Genomic DNA, 20829 nt, shown 5'->3' with positions numbered 1-20829 from the left:
AGAAAGGAACTGTTTTGAGATATCAGCAATTCAGTCCAATTTTTAAGAAAACCTATTTCAGGGCTTCCCTGGTGGTTCAATGGCAAAGAATTCACCTGCCAATGCAGGAGACATGGGTTCAATCTCTGGTTCGGGAAGATCCCACATGCCTTAGAGTACCTTAGCCTGTGCACCACAACTACTGAGCCTGTGCTCTAGAGCGGGGGACCCACAACCACTGAGCCCATGCATCAAAACTACTGAAGTCCATGCTCCCTAGAGCCTGTGTTCCACAACAAGAGAAACCACTGCAATTGGAAGCCATACACTGCAATGGAAAAAGCTCAAGCAGCAACAAAGACACAGCATGACAAAAAAAAAAAAAAAAAAAATTACAAAAAATTTTTAAAAATAAATAAAAAACTCATTTCAAAATTTTTCCAGTTCATGAAAGGAGCCCACTGTTGAACTAAATTACTGTCTGTGAGACTTATTCATGATATGAAACAAAATACTATAAAAAAACTTCAGTGATTAGTTATCATTTAATTTTTCCACTCGCTTATCTGTCAGTTACAGTAGTTCTCTGAATGGAGAAAGTACCTATCCCAAGACAGAAGTTACATGATATTACCTAAGAACTATGAAAGTAAGTCCATTAATTGTCTTTGAATCCAGGAATTACTTAAATCTATGGGCTTGAGGCAGAGCCTATTTATAAACTAGTCAATTGTCATCACACATGCTTTAGGGCTGAGAAATAATGAAATCCCTTCAATATTTCAGGAAACTTCTAAACCCTACTGCAAAGAGTAAGGATAGGTTTTAAGCACTGCCAAATTTTCTTGCTGTGGGATTCATATTACCTACACTTTACATATAAAACACCTTTGACTCCTTCCTCTCTAAACAATCTCATGATTGTTTTTAGTTCATGCTTTACATTAGACTTGTGGATAGAAAACATATACTTCTAGTATTGAATAAATTCAACATAGTGAAAAATTGACTAAAGTTTTCAGTATTATTTTATATCTCTAGCATAAGTAACAGAAGCTACCTATTCATCTTTTATTAGACATTGGTATACAACTTTGATAACACATGCTTACAGCACTTGTGATCATTAAGTAAAAAAGAACTTTGGTTTTGTCATTCGTATTTTATCAGAATATTTCTCATAAAAAAGGTGGTACAATTTTTTATAGTTATTAAATTGGAGGGACATGAGTATCTTTTAATTAACATGCACTATTTTTACTATTTTTTGTTACTGTATGGTAGGACAACTTGATGAAGGGCACAACTTAAAAATCTTATTAAAAAAAACTTGAAATACTCACATGCCAATATGAATACTGATTCCAACCTAAGAGTTAATTTTAAAGTTGCCTCTATTATTATTTCTGCTTCAATACTTCCAATAATTCCCCATTAATTAAGTTCTTTGTTAAAGGAAGAAAAACTTTTGAGATTCCTAGGAAGATTAACTAAAAGTAAATATATCCTGCCTTAGAATGTATAACCATTTCCTATACTTACTATTAGTGTATCTGATAAAAGATAAACTGACAAATATTAAAAAAAATACAAACTGATTATGATGAGGCGCTAAATGACCAAGATATGGTTCTGGTCTATATAATAAAAGATGAGAGTGATCCAATTATTAAAACATAATTGTCAGCTACAATTTAACACTATGAAGAGTACAGAATGCTCAAAAATAAAATGTGCTAAGAAATATGCAGCAAAAATGCTAAAAATTTACACATTAAGTTAGTCTTTATTAATTCAGGAAAATTACTTTCTCTATTTTTACTCAATTTTGAGGTGATTTTACTTGCTAGCAAACATTCTCAACAACAACAACAAAAAATGTTGACTACTTTTGATTGATACTAGAATTTTCCTTTAAATTCTTTACAATAATGGCTTATTATCAACTTACAGTAAGGAAGAGTTGGATGAGAAGTCATTCTTCTGACATTATTAATGGCTTTCTTAATCATCTGTTAACAAAGAAAAATCATTCTTTTACACTTTTAATAAAAAGTAGCATTAAAATTTTATACTGTGACAGGAAATTCAAGTAACATTTCTTTTTGTGTGATTCCATAACTATCATAATGGGTGCTAAAAATACTAAATATGATAACAGAAATAAAATTTTTAACAGCTCAGCTAACATTTTAAGTGTACATACATTTTCTGCATCGTTGCCTAGGATCTAAGAACAAATTCACCTCAAGAATTTAGTCTTACCTCCTTTCTTGCCAATTCTTTTCTGATCCCATTAAATTTATTGGAATAATCCTGAATAGGATAAGGTTAAAAAGACAGGCAGAAGCATGTGAAAAAAAAAAAAAAAAGAGGTAAACAGAAAACTGTATAAATTTTTAACTGATAGTTTGGAACTACTTATTCACCCATTTTAAAATTATGCTTTGAATGGTTTAAGTAGCCTGTCAAACAAGAGTAAACTAAGTACTTGAAATTAAAGGGATAATTTTAATTTACAGGATATATCCTACTTATATACTGTAACTAAAGTTATAGATTATCCTAAGTTTGTAGCACCAGTCTCATGTACATTTTTTGTTGTTATTGTTCTTTTGTATTTTAAATTGTTTAATTAGCCCAAAGCCATAAGTAAAGTGGGGATGTAATTGGGAGGGACAGAACTAGGTCAGCAGAATCAGAGAGGAACAGAAACACTGAAAGACATGTTTGGATACAGCTATACTCCAAAAGAGCAGAAATTGGTCCTAACTAGTATTCCTTTTCATTACTATGCATAATTTAATAAAATAATAGGACTAGAAAATATCTGATCAAATTCTCTACCCACAAAAACTGAAAGCCTGCTTAATGTTATTTCTATTTAGTAAACATATTTAAATCTCTAGTCTGAATTAAAAAAAACAGCCTAAAGATTCTTTTTTTATTTTTCTTTTAATTATTTTTTTTCCCTAGTAAGAGTATCAAAGAAAGGAAAATCATGAATAAAAAATACAAAGAGTTAAGTTTCTGAAAGCATATGCAGACTAGTACAAGGGAAAGAAATCACTGATTATTTTAGAAGACCTATTTAAAAGGAACCACCTTATATTATTATTATGTGGCTCAGACAGTAAAGCGTCTGTCTACAATGCAGGAGACCCGGGTTCGATTCCTGGGTCGGGAAGATCCCCTGGAGAAGGAAATGGCAATCCACTCCAGTACTATTGCCTGGAAAATCCCATGGACAGAGGAGCCTGGTAGGCTACAATCCATGAGGTGGCAAAGAGTCAGACACGACTGAGCAACTTCACTTTCACTTTCACCTTATTATATTGGTGTCTTTTTCCTGAGGATGGAGTAGGGTAATCCCAATACTTACGTTTACAAACCACAATGACACCAACTAAAAAGATGTTCTAACATTTAAATAGGAAGAAAATTCAGTCCTAAGAGGAATGACAAAGGTAAATTTCCATATAAAAATGCTCTGGAGAATAAGCAAATATTTTCTGAGCATTGACTAAATGTTAAGCACATTCTACTTAGAGATCACCAGTGTGTATAAAGTAGGCATATAATAAACTCTCAAAGAGCTTACATTCAGAAGGGTATAAAAAAATACAACCAAATAATAATAAATAGATAATTTATAAATTGATAAAAGCTATAAAGATGATAAAATGGGATAATATGACGATCAAATGAGAAAATAGGGTAACTGGGAGTAGAGGAGGGAGGAACAGATACCTTTGCTAGGGAAACAAGAGAAATCTCTGGGGATCTGAGTTGAGATCTGAATGGTAAACAGCAAGTATTGTAAGTAGAGAACAAGGCAGAGGCTCTAAATCTGATGTGTTCAAGTGGTAGAAAGAAGGTCACTGCAACTAGAGAGAGCAAAGAGAATCCAGTGGGGGAAAAAAGGGAGATGCTGCTGCAGAGGCTGGCTGAGTTTAAGACACACAGGACCTTAGGGGCCATGTGAAGGACTTGTTTTAAAGCAGTGCTGGGAAATCTTAGTTTTAAGCATGGGAGTAATAACCTGAATGATGTTTTAGAAAAGAGAAACTCTGCCTGCTGTGTAACAGACAGAGGGAGCAGTTGTAGAAGCAGAGATCAGAAAGAAAACTGTGACAGGAAGAATTGTATTATATTCTCTGAAAATAGAGCTGGAAAAAAATGCTTATTATTTCTTTTAATATATTTGTGTATTCTAAGTTCTCCTTTAAAAGATTAGTTTTACAAGTGAATTTCAATGCATCTGTCCACTGGAAAAAATTAACTATTAATGACCAAGTCTTTTCTTTTGAATAATCACGAGACTGTTTTTCATATTCTTCAATTCAGTACTTAAAACAGTCCTCCATGAAGTCAATGAGTGAAGAGGAATGGAGGGCTTTAACAGAAGCTCTACCACAAATTGGAGACAGTGACCTGAGTTAAATTCCTTGACCTTTCTTGATCTCAAGCTACATCTAAAGAACAGTTAAGTGGAGTAATGTAACAGCTACAACAGGTATCTCAAACAATAATAAGGTTATATGATTGGTAAAGGAACTGCATTAAGTATAAAATATTATCAGGTATTATTAAAGATAATCAAGCTTTATTTAAAGAATTATCTTCACTAATTGGTAAAAAAAAAATTGGGTGGGGGGGGGCAAAGACAGAATTCTACAGGACTTAAGGAACTGTGAGGAAAAAAAAAACACCTACCACCTAGCAAGTCACTGAAAAATTGCTGGTGCTGGGTTTCTTTGGTTCTGTGTATCAATTTCTATACTCATGTAGATACAGCTATGGATCATATCCTAGGTAATCAGGGCTCAAGAAAATCCTCCATTACTACAGAAAAATACTTTTTAAGTTCATCTGCATATTATATTTTGCTTAAGTTTTTAAAAAATTTGTATCATTTTTTTTCATGAAAAGAAAAATATATTTGTCTCAGCATCAACTAAGAGTTGTTAGTTGATAACCATTTAAAATTATTATCTAGGTTAGGAAATGGCAAATCTTTTTTGAAAAGAACTAGATAAATAAATGTTTGGTACTTTATGGGCATATAGTCTCTGTCTCAGATACTCAGTCTTTTTTTTTTTTCCTAGAAGAAATAATATGCAGTAAACTCTTTGGTGATGATTTTTTCATATCTGACAGTCAAAGCAAGAAAAGCAGAAATACACAAGTGGGGCTATATTAAACTGAAAAGCTTCTGCACAGCAAAGCAAGCTTCAAAATAACGAAAGGTGACCTACTGAATGGAAGAAAATATTTGCAAATCATATATCTGATAAGGGGTTAATATCCTAAGAACGCATACTATTCAAAAGCAAAAACACAATCTAATTTAAAAATTTCAGAAGATCTGAACAGACATTTTTCCAAAGAAAACATACAAATGGCCAACAGGTACATGAAAAGATGCTAAACATCATTAGTTAGCAGGGAAATGCAAATCAAAACCACAACATGACATCACCTCATATATGTTGGAATAGCTACTATCAAAAAGACAAGAAATAGTAGGTGTTAGCAAAGATGTAGAGAAAAGGGAAACTTTAGTGCGCTGTTGATGAGAATGCAAATTGACAGCCACTACAGAAGGCCATGTGGAGGTTCCTCAAAAAACTAAAAAAGAACCACTATGGGATTCATTAATTTTACCTCTGGGTATTTGTCCCAAGAAAATGAAAACACTAACTTGGAAAGATGCCTGCATCCTCATATTCACTGGAGGATTATTTATAATAGCCAAGACATGGAAGCAACCCAAATACCCACTGATAGATGAATAGATCAAGAAGATGTGGCACATATATGTGTGTGTGTGTGAGTATGTATACACATTTTATGTGTGTATATATATATATATATATATATACATGCACACACAATGAAATATTATTCAGTCAAAAAAATGAATGAAATCTTGTCATTTGCAACAACATGGATGAAGTTTGAGGGCCTTATGCTAAGAGGAAAAATCAGACAAAAATGCCATATGAGCTTTCATATATGTGTATTCTTAAAAAAAAAACAAACCCAAATTCATAGACACAGAAGACACTGGTGGTTGCCAGAGTTGGAGGATGAAAGGTGAGAGAAATACGTAAAGAGATTTTAAAAAGATAGAAGATTGTTATCAAAGCTACTTATTTACTTCACACATAGAACAAAGTATGTTTCAGATACTCAGTCTTACCATTGTAATGTGAAAGCATCCATAAACAAAATACTAAAAAAAAAAAAAGGGTGGCTATGTTCTAATAAAACTTTATTTATACACAATAAAATCTAAATTTCATGTAATTTTCATGTATCGCAAAATACCATACTTATTTTGATTTTTTTAATGGCTTAAAAATATAAATTCTTAGCATGTTGACACAAAAACAGGTGGTAGGCAGGATCTGACCCACAGCATGTGGTTTGCTGAGGCCTAATTTGGAACAGTAAGTTTCAAATAATTATTACTTAAAATACAGCTCTTTGTATTTCCATTTATTTAAAATAATTTTTGTTATCAAATGAAAACCTATTATTCTTTAAATTAAAAAATCAGAATTTCCAAAAAGTATATGACTTACTAAAAAAATTAAAATTTTAAAAAACATTTACATCATCCTTTATCTTATTAATTTAGAGGGGAAAAGCAGACATTTATACACAAACATTTTTAACTTTACATACCACAGATGCTCCTCTGCCAGTCTGTGTACTACCGAGCCATGGCATGTTAATTGGAGTACCGGGATTGCTATGTGTGTATGGGGTTGTACCTTGCACAGCTGTTAAATCATCACGAGCATGTATAACCAAGAAATCTTCTGATCTGCAAAGGAATGTCAGCCAGAATAAAACAACCCATCAGGTCTTCATTTCTTGTTATACCTGAAAGCTCTAACATATGACTTTGCATTTCTCTTTAAAATTAATTTTCTTCAGCTCAACTTCTAACTCACAGCCAATAATTCCATGCATGAACATTTTTAGATCCCTTCTCTTATTCCCTCCCAACCCTCAACCCACTTTTTTAAAGTTCCAGCCATCCCACTTCTTTATTCTTTAGCATATCAACTTCCATTTTGCTTACAATCTAGGACTATTCCTTTAAAAAATAACTTGAAAGGTACAGTTCTGTGGATATCATCATTCATACTGCAATATCACCATTTAAAAACAAAGTAAAAGGGTACCCTTTGGTTTCCATTTCTACATCATCATCTACCCAAGTATAGATCTGGGTAGCCAGAATTCCAGAAACATCTAGTTCTTGAACATCATGGCTCGAAGCAATTGCTATGCAGTTTCTATTCGCCTGAAAAATAAATCATATAATAATTTTTAAATAAAAAAAGCATAATGTGTATATGGGCTACTTTTGAAAATGGAGACTACAAAACAGCCTCTAGAAATGATAACTTTAGGTATAGAATAAATATTATTTTCACAAATAAATATTTTAATAAACTTTGAGATAACCATCAGGATGAGCTTGGAGATATGTTTATATTTTGAGAATTTCACAGCATTCAGCAGAAGGCCAGCTACAAATGGAAATGCAAGTGCCACTTCATTTCTTCTGCCAGTAGCACTCTCTCTCTAGTCTACTAGAATGGTACTATCTCCCTAAAATTTGCACAGTTCAGAAATGTGAAGTGAGATATTGAAAAATATAGGAGCCCTGGAAGGTAAACAAAGGTAAGGGAGATAAGAACTTCAAACTGAAGAAATAATGGTGAATTATTCCAATAGGATGGTATTGCTTTCTCCTAAAGCCTTTCAATCTTAGGCAAGACAAACAGAATTTGGAAAGGGGTCTTATGGTTCAGTTAGTAAAGAATCCGCCTGCAATGTGGGAGATGTGGGTTCAGTCCCTGGATGGGAAGATTCCCTGGAGAAGGGAAAAGCTACCCACTCCAGTATTCTGGCCTGGACAATTCTGTGGACTGTATAGTCCACGGGATTGCAAAGAGTCGGATACGACTGAGCAACTTTCACTTTTTCAGGGCTTCCCTGGTGGCTCAGAGGTTAAAGCGTCTGCCTGCAATGCGGGAGACCTGAGTTTGATCCCTGGGTTGGGAAAATTCCCTGGAGAAGGAAATGATGATCCACTCCAGTATTCTTGCCTGGAGAATCGCATGGACGGAGGAGCCTGGTGGGCCACAGTCCACAGGGTCGCAAAGAGTCGGACACGACTAAGCGACTTCACCCACTTCACTCACCAAGCAAAGGTGATGAAGTAAGTATTTCAGAAAAAAATCATCAGTGAAAAGTTGGTCAGATTAAATGATAAATAAATTTTAACACCTACAAATTTAAAATGTGTATCTTTAAATAAAAAAGGAAGATTATTGACAGCAAAGAGAAAACAGGACTAATATGTCAATTATGCAAAATTCTAATACAAACTGAGACTGAGAAAACAGACTGAAAAAACTGAGACTCCAAAGATATGTGGAAAAAAAGGAAATTAACTACACTGCTGGAAGGTAATTCTCCATGTGACTCTCTACTTCTGTGTGTCTTGTGAGTTAGTCAATGATTGTCTTTGTTTCACAGTATTATTATCAGGATGCCTATATAGCTATAGTCTCTTCCTCCAGATCAAAAGGCAGATATGCTTACTGTCCATTAGAAAAGATTTGGGTTTCCTGAACTCACTGTTCTCCACCTGTAATGCAACACACTTTGTTTGGGTATCATCTAGCCCTCTTGCTGTCACTGGGAATTGCACCTTAGGGAACCAAAGCAAAAATGCTAACGTTCTAGCTTTTGCTTTTGCTGTTAGTAATAAACTATACTTTGTCTCTGGTCCTGGAGTCTTGTGTCTTCTAACAGTATCCATTAAACTGTGAAAGCTAACTTGTTACACTGAATGCAGGGGAGTATCTCAGATCCTTCACAATGCTTGACACAGATAATCCACAACTACACAAATAAGGAAAAGTTCAATGTTATCAGCATTTTTAATTACTGTAATTTAAAGCAAAAGATATTATTTCTTAGCTACAAATTTAGCAAAGATGTAAAAATTTAACAAAATAACTGGAGAAATAAAAATTAAACAAGTACACTCTTACAAAGTCAACAGAAGACTTTGTATTATTATTGAGGATGACTATTCAACTAGTCATATAAATGCAAATAAGAGAAAAAAGCTAGTTTGTTTTATAACACAAAATATTAAAATCTTATTTTCTTCAGGATAAGGAAGGTACTAGTTGTGTATAGATAATAACTTTATATTTGTATTTCACATGCATATATCATATTATATAAATAGCACATCATGAGAACTGCCTGGCTAATTCCAAACTTGCCTGCTATGAACAGAACTAGTCATTAATCAGGAGTGTCGTATGAGGAAATGAGACAAGGAACCCAGGAAAAGATGAGGAAAGAATGACAAAGGAACTATCTAGATGAAATCAAAGACAAGACAGACAAGCATAGGACGATGAAGAACCAATTGATGAATGATTATTGAATGGGTAATGCCATAGGATATGATCTAAATAATATTTTAAAGTTATGAATACATAAAAAGTGTGTGTGTGTGTGTGTGTGTGTGTGTGTGTGTGTGTATATCTCGAAGGCAGGAGGAGAAGGGGACAACAGAGGATGAGATGGTTGGATGGCATCACTGACTCAATGGACCTGAGTTTGAGTAAACTCCGGGAGTTGGTGATGGACAAGGAGGCCTGGAGTGCTGCAGTCCATGGGGTTGCAAAGAGTCGGACATCACTGAGTGGCTGAACTGAACTGATATATATACACACACATATCTAGATACGTATCTCCTTTAGGTTATTGGTAGTAAAAGGAAATGAGCAACTAGAAGTTTTTATACATTTTTTAGTAATGCAGTTAAGCGAGATAGGAGGGGAAAGGGCTAAGACCAATTTCAACCGGGGACCACTGTACCTAAGGCTACCTCTTCTGTAAATAGCTTATAGACACCTCTACGGAGGATGCTGAGTAGAAGGGTAAGGGATACAAAGCAAACACTCTAGTTGGGCAGCTATTATAGCTAAAAGTTAAAGAGGAAGACTTTCTGTGAGTCACATTTAAGCTTAATTTTGATCTAAGAATCACATTCAACATATTCATATAAGACAGACAGAAAACATTTTCTTTGGATTAACTGGATGTGTTGTATAAACTGTAAAGGCAGGGAACTTCCCTGGTGGTCCAATGGTTAAGATGCCATGCTTCCACTGCAAGGGAGTGTGAGTTCAATCCCTAAACAGGGAACTAAGATCCCACATGCCCTGCTGCATGGCCAAAAAATAAAAATAAAATACAATTCTTCTCAAGGCAACTGCATATATAAATACTTGAGACTTCCCTCTCTTTAGTAATAAAGTATTTTATCTGCTATATATCCAAAGTCAAATAAATTATCAAGCAATATAATCATCTTATATAATAAAAAATTTACTCAGATTGTAATTTAGGGAGTAGAAAAATAGCTTTGAGAAAGGGAAACAATGCTAGTAAATAAACTGACAGAATAGGAGACATTCTCCAACTATGAATAGTTAATTAAAGAAAAAAGTCGATGTGCTTACTTTATTAACAGCAAAGGCAGTAATGATATCAGATTCTTTATGAATAATTCTTGCTTTACCTCCAGGATATCCCAAATCTGCTTCTATCTACATGGACGGAAGAAAGATACAAAAATACAGCAATTTTAGTAATAGGAAAAAGAAATATACTGGTCTTTCTTTTAATACTTGCATAAATTAAGATGCTCTTTAGATCATTCAAATCCAAAGGTACTAATTTACATGCTAATTATTTCTGAAACAAAATTTGGTAAGAGGAAATGACATCTTTACAAATTTGCTTTTTAACGTATAAAAACATAATTGATAAACAACTCCATTAACTGCTTATATTCTTAAGGTGCAATAATTTAAGACATTCTAATTATTAAAGTAAAATAAATTTACCATACTTCTTAAGTTTATAATCTTTTGATAATATTCTAAAAATATAAAAAAGCCAGAAGATAAATATTTTAGGTTTTGCAGACCAATAGAGTCATGCTGCATATTCATTTAAAAAACCTTTCAAAAATATAAAAACCATTCTTAGTTCATGATCTACAGAAGAACAAGAGGACACAGCCAGCTGAATATATTCTACAGACTCCATATAAAATAACTTTCTAGTTATAAAATAAACCTGAAATCCTGAAACGCATAATATTTTACCCAACTCAGTAATCATTTTAATAGCTGAATAGACCATAATCCAATATACGTTAGACAAGGGAAATGTATTTGACCTTTTGCTTATACCACAGAAGGCAAATACATCTTTCAACTTAGAAGAGAGTACTGTATAAAATTAAAATTTACTAAAATAATCAGAAGTAAAATGAAGAGGTAATTGATAAGAGTTAGAGATGTTACTTAATGCACTATGATTCATTTTATTTTATTCTCCCTTTCAATTTTTAAAATAAATTATTATAAAATGTTTTATAGCTCATCATGAAATACAGAAGTTATTAATTTGAAATTAGAAAACACATTTACTTCCTGGAAAATTTAAATAAAATATCACCAATCCCCATCCACTGTTTGACCACAGAACTGAGTAGGGTTAGCAGTATTTTTAAAAATGGCAACTAAGATGACAGTTTATTTACAAAGTTGAAAGAGACTTATAATTAAACCAAAATAACCATATGCAATCAAAACTCACAGTCACTGGACTGAAAAATGTCAAATATAATCTTAAATGCAACTTGCTGACAAATATTTTAAAAATTCACTGCTCATACAAACACTTTGGTTGATTTGAAGGTCAACTTCTTTTCTAAATAAAGTCTTACCTGTCTGAGGCCCATCATCCGTAATAATGTCTAAGTCAAATTTTGTAATCCCATGACTAAAATTCCAAATTAACCATCTATCTGCCTGGTATCTAAAGCACACTAAGTGTTTACTATTGGGTTTTTAAAGAAATTAGATATAAAGACAAATAGTATTTCCATGGAATAGAACAATATGCTATTTGCTGGTAATGAATGGGTGGGTGGGTAGTGTCACCTGCAGAACAGTCTTCAAACTTTACTGTCATGGAAAGAATAGGAAGAAGTTCAAAAAAAGCTTCTTTGGTAAGGAAATACATTCCTGTCCTCTCATTATCTAGATTTACCAAAACACTGTTTATCAATACTGTGTGGTCCCAAGATGACCTGCATGAGAATCACCTAAAGGGGGTGGAGTGGAATAGGAGGAATGGTGTTTAGCATTAAGAGTTTATGCATATTTAATTTTGAGAACAATAACAAGTTGTAGGAGATGAGTTTGGAGAAGTAGCAGGTTTGGTTTGTACAGAGCCTTAAAAGCCATAATAAAGAATCCAGATTTCATCTTTCAAGTTAGAAAAATACTGGAAGGTTTTGGTAATTCTGGATGTTGTAGGGCAAAACACAAAGGGTGAGAGACTGGCGGCCAGGAAATGAGTTAAGAGGCTACCACAATAGCTGAAGTGAGAGGTAGTGGTGGATTTGATTAGGGTAGTAGAACAGTGGTAGTGATTAGAAATAAGATAAATTTTGTCAATGGGCTGAAACTGCAGTATGAGTATTAGAGGAAGCAAGGATGACTCCCTGTTTACAGATCTGTCTCAATAAAGGATACTGGATGAAAGTGAAGGAAAGAGTGGGTTTAGGCTGGAATTAGGGGAAGACAGAAAATTCTGTGTTTTGACATTCAGGGGGAGGTAACTATTAGGTTATATATGCAGGTCTGGAATTCATGAAATGAGTAGGAATAATTAGGCAGTAATTCCTAATTATTCCTACTCATTATTCCTAAATATTAGGAATAATTAAGATTATCAGCCAATGGATGATATTTAAGCTATCAGATAAACCAAAGAGAAAGTAAAGATAGGAAGAGAAAAGGTTAGAGAAGTCAGTCCTGGAGTATTCCACATTTCAATAGTATGAAAAAAAAAGATTGGTCGTTTCAGGACTGGGAAATAGCACTGGGAAAGAGAAATACTGACAGTGAATAAACTGAAAGAACAGGAAACATTCTCGAACCAAGAGTTTCAAAAAAGTAGCTGAGATTAACACTATCAAAGGATACTAAAAAGTTGAATTTTATAAAGACAGAAAATTGACTATTGCAATCAGTTTAGTCACACACTAGGACAATCACAATGGAGCGGGCTAAAGATAATACCTAACTAGGTTAGAGGAACACGTGACATTTGGTGAATAGGGAAGGAAGTCCACTGGGGAATGTTCACAGGGGCATTCAACTGAGTTGACAATGTTTTATTTCTGAAACTGGGTAGTTCCTACATGGTTTCTGCAATATTACTCTTTAAGTTTCATTCTTGAATGCCTTTATAGGCAACTCTACAAATGAATTTTCCTAGATAACGGTTTAGAGAAATAAGGTGATAGACTCAAAGATAGATTTTTTTTGGTTTTCATATTAAAGACAATAAAATATATTTACTTATGTTGAGAATAACTTAGGTAAAAATTTATCATGACAGTGAGATGAGGAATAAATACCAAAGCAAAGTTCTTGGGGAGGTAAGAGCAGATAAGATCAGTGCACAAGTGGAAGGTTTGGCTTTGGATAAAACAGCGTCAGATCATCTATTGTGAGAGAAGGCAGAACAAAATATCTGCATATAGAACAGAAGTGAGATCGGGTGATGGGACAATACGGTGGGCTAAATCTCTGCTGACTGTACTTATTTTGATAGCAAAATGAAGTCATCCGTGGAAAGTAGTAAAGAAATATTGGAAAGCTGAGATAAAAGGGAAAAATGTAGGGAGAATGAAAAGAAAATGAAGAAAAAATTATGATGGTGCGATAGTTTAATTTGAGATTTGTGACTATAAATTTTAAATAAGGCAAGTCCCCATGGTTTGTGCTTTTACTTCATCCATGTTCAGCTACTTGGGTGAAGACATAGAGTTGGTAGAGAGCTAGGTTTAAACAGGTTTGGGAATTTTGAAGGCAAGTACAGTGTAGAGAGAAGAGGGCAAAAAGGTTGAGGAGGTTTGCAAGGGATTGATCATAATGAGAGCTTCCCTGGCGGCTCAGATGGTGAGGGCTCATGGAATCTAAGCTGGGAAAGAAATGAAGGAAGAGGGGACATGATGTGAAGTGAAGAGAAGTCGCTCAGTCGTATCCAACTCTTTGTGACCCCATGGACTGCAGCCCACCAGGCTCCTCGGTCCGTGGGATTTTCCAGGCATGAATACTGGAGTGGGTTGCCATTTCCTTCTCCAGGGGATCTTCCCAACCCAAGGATCGAACCCAGGTCTCCCACATTGTAGGCAGATGCTTTACCATCCAAGCTACCAGGGACATGATACTGGCAAATAAAAATATGGAACTCGCATGTGCTACAAACATTAAAAGTCATACAACATAAAATCAGAGTAAAAAAAATCAATGAATATGGTCTTAAAGGTCTTCTTAATATAAGGTTTCAAGTCATGCTTATAAAATGTGATTGAGCTGGATATATGAGGGGGAAATCCAAATATTAATGCTAAAAGAGATTTTATGAGATTATGCAGATAAAAAAACTAACCACAGAATTACCATATGATCCAGCAATTCCACTTCTCAGTATACACACAAAGAAATGAAAGCAGAGACTGGAAGAGATATTTGCATTCCAATGCTCACAGGAACACGTGTATACCTGTGGCGGATCATGTTGATATATGGCAAAACCAATATAATATTGTAAAGTTAAAAAATAAAATAAAATTAAAAAAAAAAAAAGATGGGGTACAACCCAAATGCTCATTAACAGATGAATAGATGAACAGAATACATTATATATACACAACAGGATATTATTAATCTTGAAAAGAAACAAAATTCTGATACATGCTATGACATGGATGAACCTTGAAGATGTTACACTAAATGAAATAAGCCAGTCACAAAAGGACAAATATTGTATGATTCCAAGTATAATGGGTACTGAGGGAAATAAAATTCATAGACTGAAAGGTAACTGCCTGGGGCTGGAACAGTGTTTAACAGGAAAAGAGCTTCATTTTAGGAAAATGAAGAAGTTCTGGGAATGGATGTCATGATGGTTGCACTACCATATTAATGTACTTAATGTCACTGAACTGTATACTGAAAACAAAATGATAAATTTTATATACATATTTTATCACAATTTTTTTGAAAGACATTTTATGCAGAAACTGATCTGAATATTTGGGTTCCACGAGGCTTTCTTTAGGAATTGGAGAAGAAGGGAAAAGTTCTAACAGACTAAATCCAGGACTCAACTGCTATTTCAATTAAAGCAGCAGCATGTTTAAAACTATCAATTCTCCTTTTACAAGTCGAAGCCTTAGTAAATGAGGCTTCAAGTGTGGAATGAGCTCAGTGTCACACAACAGATCTATGGGAAGGTCTCATTAGTGGTTTTCAGTTACTACAACCTGCAATATAATGAAGTACACCTGTATGCCCAGAGTACTTCAGCACGACCCTAATGATTTACTTTAACAAACGTGAAGATGAGCTCTAAAAAATACCAAAGGCATAACAGAAGGAAATGGGAAGCAACTGGATGAATATAAAATGACATCAATACTCAAAGAATTAGGGAATATAAATATTAAGAAATAATTTTGTTTTCAAGATTATAGCAGAGAAATGAGAGATAATATCACCATATTCTACTGTGTATTAAAAAGATAAGGGAAAACCATTAATAACTTTAACCAATAAATTTGACAACTGAAGTGAAGCAGAAAAATTTTTTTAAAGGTATGGACTAAGAAAGTTCACTCAAGAAGAAACAGATAGCTTGAACTACCCTGTATCTGTTAAAAAATAGAAGCTGGAGATTTAAAAACTCCAGGCCCAGATAATTTCTCTGGTGAATTCTATCAAACACACAGTTAACAATATTCTTTGCCTGGCAATCATTAAAAACACCTGGGAGTTGTTTTATGATTGTACAAATTCTCATCCTTTCTGCTCTTGTTCTCAAGTACTTTGAGTACTTACTATGCATAAGCAATGTTCTATATGCTACTGATACTAGTAAAATAAATGCTGAGTGTACGTTAGTTACTCAGTAGTGTTCAATTCTTTGCGACCCCATGGACTGCAGCCCGCCAGGCTCATCTGTCCATGGAATTCTCCAGGCAAGAATACCGGAGTGGAATATTGCCATTCCCTTCTCCAGGGGATCTTTCCAACCCAGGGATTGAACCTGGGTCTCCTGTATTGCAGGTGGATTCTTTACCATCTGAGCCAAAATAAAAGCTACATAATATTATTTGATATATTTTAAGTAATTACAATCACAGAGGAGAATTTTAACTTCAAAAATGATACTTGCAGAAACAGAACAATACTACTATAATTCTATAATACTTACTATAATTATGTTTTATTAAGAACTTTAGTTTTATTTACTCATAAAAATTTGTAGCCAAAACAGGATACATTCAACTCTGTTTAAAATTGCATTCTCTTAAAAACAAAACAGAAATATTTTTTAATGATTACAATATTCAACTTGCTAAAAAAAAGTAATTTGAGGTAATTAATTACTTTAAAAAGTAATGCAGCAATTTAACTGCATTGGAAACAAAGTCCAGTCCAGAACTAAAATGCAAACACCTTGTTTTTCCCATTAAAGAATGCAATTTCTAATTTCAGTTGAATGACATTTTGTACCTTATTGATGTTTGGCTCCTCCATCATAGAATTTTTGATGGTTTCACAGTTGTCCTCTAATGACTTCATCAAGAAAGAATAACCATATGACAAAGAGTAAAGATGAGATGTAACATGTAAAATACTGGGGATATTTCTTTTTATTTTTAACCAAATTTACTAGAAAGCAATACTGAACTATTTTTTTAAAATTTCATATATTTTAAACAAAGTATGTGTGGAGAGGCATGATTGGGGGTTGGAGAAAACTTAATCCCTCAGAACTCATTAACAATCACTGCAAATTTTATTCTATTTCCTAAGAAATTTTTACTCACTTCACTCATTTGAAATGTTGACATTTAAGCAAGATTAAGTCCAGAGTACTTTACACTACAAATTTCAGAGCTACTAGTGCCAGAGTATTATCAAATGAAAATTAAAGTCAAACTGTTCTCTTACACACTATTAAGTCTTGTCTCCATTATGATATCTCATTCCTCAAGGAAAATCTCCTGATTAGAAACTTTGATTTCAAGATTTCTAACTCCTTCTCTTGACTTAGCCAGAAATAGTCAATAAAATGCTTGGAGCCACATATTCTTTTTAAAAGAGGATATTAGCACTTGTTAAAGAAGGAGATGGTTCACGACCTTTAGTTCTTAGAAAATGAAACAAAACAAAAAAAGAAACTGAGGATTAAGATGACAGCTGTCAAGCATTTTTGGGGGGTTGGGACTGATTAGGATATAGTCTATTTGCAGCTATCTATATTTGTATTTTACTTTTAAATAAGTACAAACAGTGAAGGACTTCTATTTTAAAAATGTATGTGCCAGCAAACTATATTATATAGGAAAAGAAAAGATCTGAGGATACACCAGAACTTTAATGTTAGATGAAGAAAATTTCATTCCAAACATGTATAGGAATAAAGAAACAGCAGCACTCTCAAAATACTCTCCAACATCTACTGTAAATATAGGGCCTGTCATGTATCTATTTTCTAACCATCTGAAAAGTCACAGAGACTTGGGCTCAACTATTAATTAGCCTCCAATTAAAATAAATAAATTTATATTTTAAAAAATCATCATTTTATAAAACAGAGAGATGGAAGGTAATTTTGAAAATACTACAAAAAGCCAGTCAACTTTCCAGTAAAGATTAAGTAATTTTGTACCAACTCTATAAAGTTAATATTTTATTTAATTTCATTTAATCTATGTTTTACTAGGTAAAATTTTTCTTTTCATATTTCCTTCATGAAAATGTCACTATCACTGTTTAGAATAAGACAACAAAGCAGTAACGATAAATTTCTCATAACTGCCATTAATCATGCTGGGTTTTAAATAAGTTAAATCTGCTAGTCAAACTGAAAAGTGTATTATATTTATTTTGGAGATTAAAAAAACTAAAATCAGAGAAAATATTTAGCTAAATGATAACTAAAATCTTTTATAGTCTAGCATCCATAGTCATGATTTTTATTAAAATAATTACAATACAAAAATAACTAAAATTTTCTTAAGATATTATGAAACTCCTAAGAAAACTAAGAATAAAACAGCAGATGAGTTTAACAGGTATATCTATACTCATTTATCCATTACCATTCCTTATGCATTCTGGCTTAGTTATGCTCTATTCCCTTAATGATTCTATTTCCTGATTCAACTAGACAATCTAGTAGTAAACTAGTTTTTTGTTTTGTTTGTTTTGAGAATGATTTCATTTCCCAAATGCACTAAATATATCAGCAGTGGAGAAATATTTTTATTTTCACAACTCTATTTATCAAATACGGCAATGGGTTTTAAAAAATAATTTTGTACTTGAAATTACTATGCTCAATTTGCATGTTCATATTACAAGGTGCATCAAAGAAATTAAAGTAGTAATAACAAGCATAGTAAAACATGCTTTTTATTCAGAATGCAGGAGCGCTTTGTATATCATTATTAGAAGGCTTTAACTTGCAACATATTATTTTAGTCAAAGGTACTTTAAAATAAGAAACATTACCTCACCAGTAAACACATTCTAATTACTCTCACACTCTTATATAGCACAATTTTCAATTTTATTTATCCAAAGGTTTTCTTCAACTGTTTTAAAGTAATACATATATTAAATATTTAAGATATGTCTCACCAAAGGTTAAAAAGAAGTATGTTAACTTGTACTATATTTAATTGTATCTATTTTTTGACTAGATATGTATCAAAAGTCTTCTAAGTTAGCAACAATACCATGTATTTTGTTTCCTGACTTGGCTAATTCAAATATATTTACATAATCAGGCAAATAGTAAATAGTAACACATGTAGTTGCCTCTAACAAATTAGTTCTTAAACTGACAGACAAGACGTAAGTAATTTTTCTTTTCCAATAAGGGTAGATGTCATCTTGCTTTTTGCTAATTTGTCTTTAAGAAGCCATTCTATTTCCTTATCTTTCCAACTGATATCTCTTCCTTTTTCCCTCCCACTTCAAAAACTGAAAAGCCTGCTTTCAGATTAGTTCAGAGCTTCTGAAAGTGTGATCCACAAACCAGCCACCAGTCTTGAACTCTCTGTTACTGATACATGAGAAAATAAGGAATTAACTAAATCACTAAACCCACTGCTTAATTTATACAATACTTCTTAATAGCAAAATTATTTCAAAGAAAGAAGCAATATGTTAATTTATATTCCAGTACAAGTCCCCCATATCAAATTGGACTTATGAGTAGCACTGAACTAAATGAGAAAAATAATCTGTATTATGATAACATTAAGGTACAATCAACCAATTACAGTATAATTATAAACTGAGATTATAAAACTGTACTATCATCAATACAATAAAAAGAAAATGTACATATTTGATATGTTTTCAGTATAAAAACCTAGTTTCAATGAAACTTCTAAGATAAACTTTATCACATGAAAAGGATGGGAAATTCCCCCTTTGTCTCAAATGGTAGTCATGACAACTCAAAATCAGGGAACAAGATACAGAATTCTAAGTTAAACAGTATCTTCTTGGGGAAAAAAAGCCCCAAGTACATCTGAATTAGTTATTTCAGTTAGGAAAATACCAACTGTCTCTATGTATTAACATACATGTTTATGACATAAAAAATGAATTTTTATAAAAGTCTGTAAAATATAAATCTTTATAGTTAAAAATACAAGGCATTAATAACAAAATAGCAAACAAGTTTTAATTTATACAGACCTCATTTAGACATCTTTTCTTTGTGAATATATTTCTGATAAAGGTTTCTTGAATTTCTTCCTGCTTCACCAAGTACTGCCAAAGTCTCTTCACAGACAGTGCCAAATGGTGTTTAGATCTACAGAGAGGCAATATATTTCACTATACACTTCAGAGACTTCTGATTAACCTGATTATGTTTCCTTGGTGCTATATGAATGATTATAAGTTATCTAGAATCAGACCACATCATCTAGGGTAGTAATCAGTAATACTTTTCTTAAAAGAAGAGACAGTAAATATTTCAGGCTTTGTGGGCCATATGTTCTCTCCTACAACCACGTAACTTCACCACTGAAGTGGGAAAGCATCCACAGTTAATACTAAAATGAAAGGGTGTGGCTATAAACCATAAACCTTTCTTGACAACACAGAAGGAGGTGTGGATTTGGCCCCATTGTTTGCAGTTTGCTGACCTTTAACCTAAGAATATAAGATCTAACAAAAGAGGTATGCTTCCTAGAAGAGATCCAGAAACAAAGCCACTCAAAGTGTTGTCTGTGAACATGTGCTAGTGCATGAACTCTGTTACTGATGAGCAATGAGGGAACAGCCTGTGAAAGAATGGGAATCAACTATGTCACTGAGCCATGAAGTACACTGTTTATTCAGTTAACATTTTCTGTAGTAATTTTCTTAAGGAAGCAAGCACTGAATTGATTTATCTTTTGGTACAAATGCTTTATTTCTTCATGTACAGTAAAACAGTTTGCTAAAAAACTATTCCCAATAGCTCTGCTCCGAAGTAGGTGTTAGGAAACGCTGGCCAACAGTTCAAATCCAGCCTACCTTTCATATTCAAAAATAAAGTTTACTGACTCTATTATATTTAGGATAAGCAACAAGGACCCATTGTATAGCACAGGGAACTTGGCTCAAT

The 20829-nt window shown here is 33.2% G+C and overlaps 1 protein-coding gene across 9 annotated transcripts in view; it reads right to left on the bottom strand.

Annotated features, from left to right (window-relative positions):
• DMXL1 (Dmx like 1) overlaps nucleotides 1-20829 on the bottom strand; it is a 125830-nt gene that overhangs the window by 22684 nt on the left and 82317 nt on the right. For 4 of the 9 annotated variants that reach the window (XM_025292991.3, XM_025292985.3, XM_025292986.3 and 1 more), the window contains 7 exons: nucleotides 19911-20028; nucleotides 16704-16766; nucleotides 10557-10643; nucleotides 7179-7300; nucleotides 6673-6814; nucleotides 2245-2295; nucleotides 1931-1991 (listed from right to left, as the gene is read on the bottom strand). In XM_025292991.3, coding sequence (XP_025148776.2) covers nucleotides 1931-1991; nucleotides 2245-2295; nucleotides 6673-6814; nucleotides 7179-7300; nucleotides 10557-10643; nucleotides 16704-16766; nucleotides 19911-20028 — 644 coding nt within the window. The remainder of the gene's footprint in view (nucleotides 1-1930; nucleotides 1992-2244; nucleotides 2296-6672; nucleotides 6815-7178; nucleotides 7301-10556; nucleotides 10644-16703; nucleotides 16767-19910; nucleotides 20029-20829) is intronic. The other 5 variants (XM_025292987.3, XM_006078088.4, XM_025292989.3 and 2 more) reach the window with 3 other exon arrangements.

This window comes from Bubalus bubalis, chromosome 9 (genome assembly GCF_019923935.1).
Source record: "Bubalus bubalis isolate 160015118507 breed Murrah chromosome 9, NDDB_SH_1, whole genome shotgun sequence".
In the NCBI taxonomy this organism is placed as follows: Eukaryota; Metazoa; Chordata; class Mammalia; order Artiodactyla; family Bovidae; genus Bubalus; species Bubalus bubalis.
This window is presented reverse-complemented; position numbering and strand designations above follow the sequence as displayed.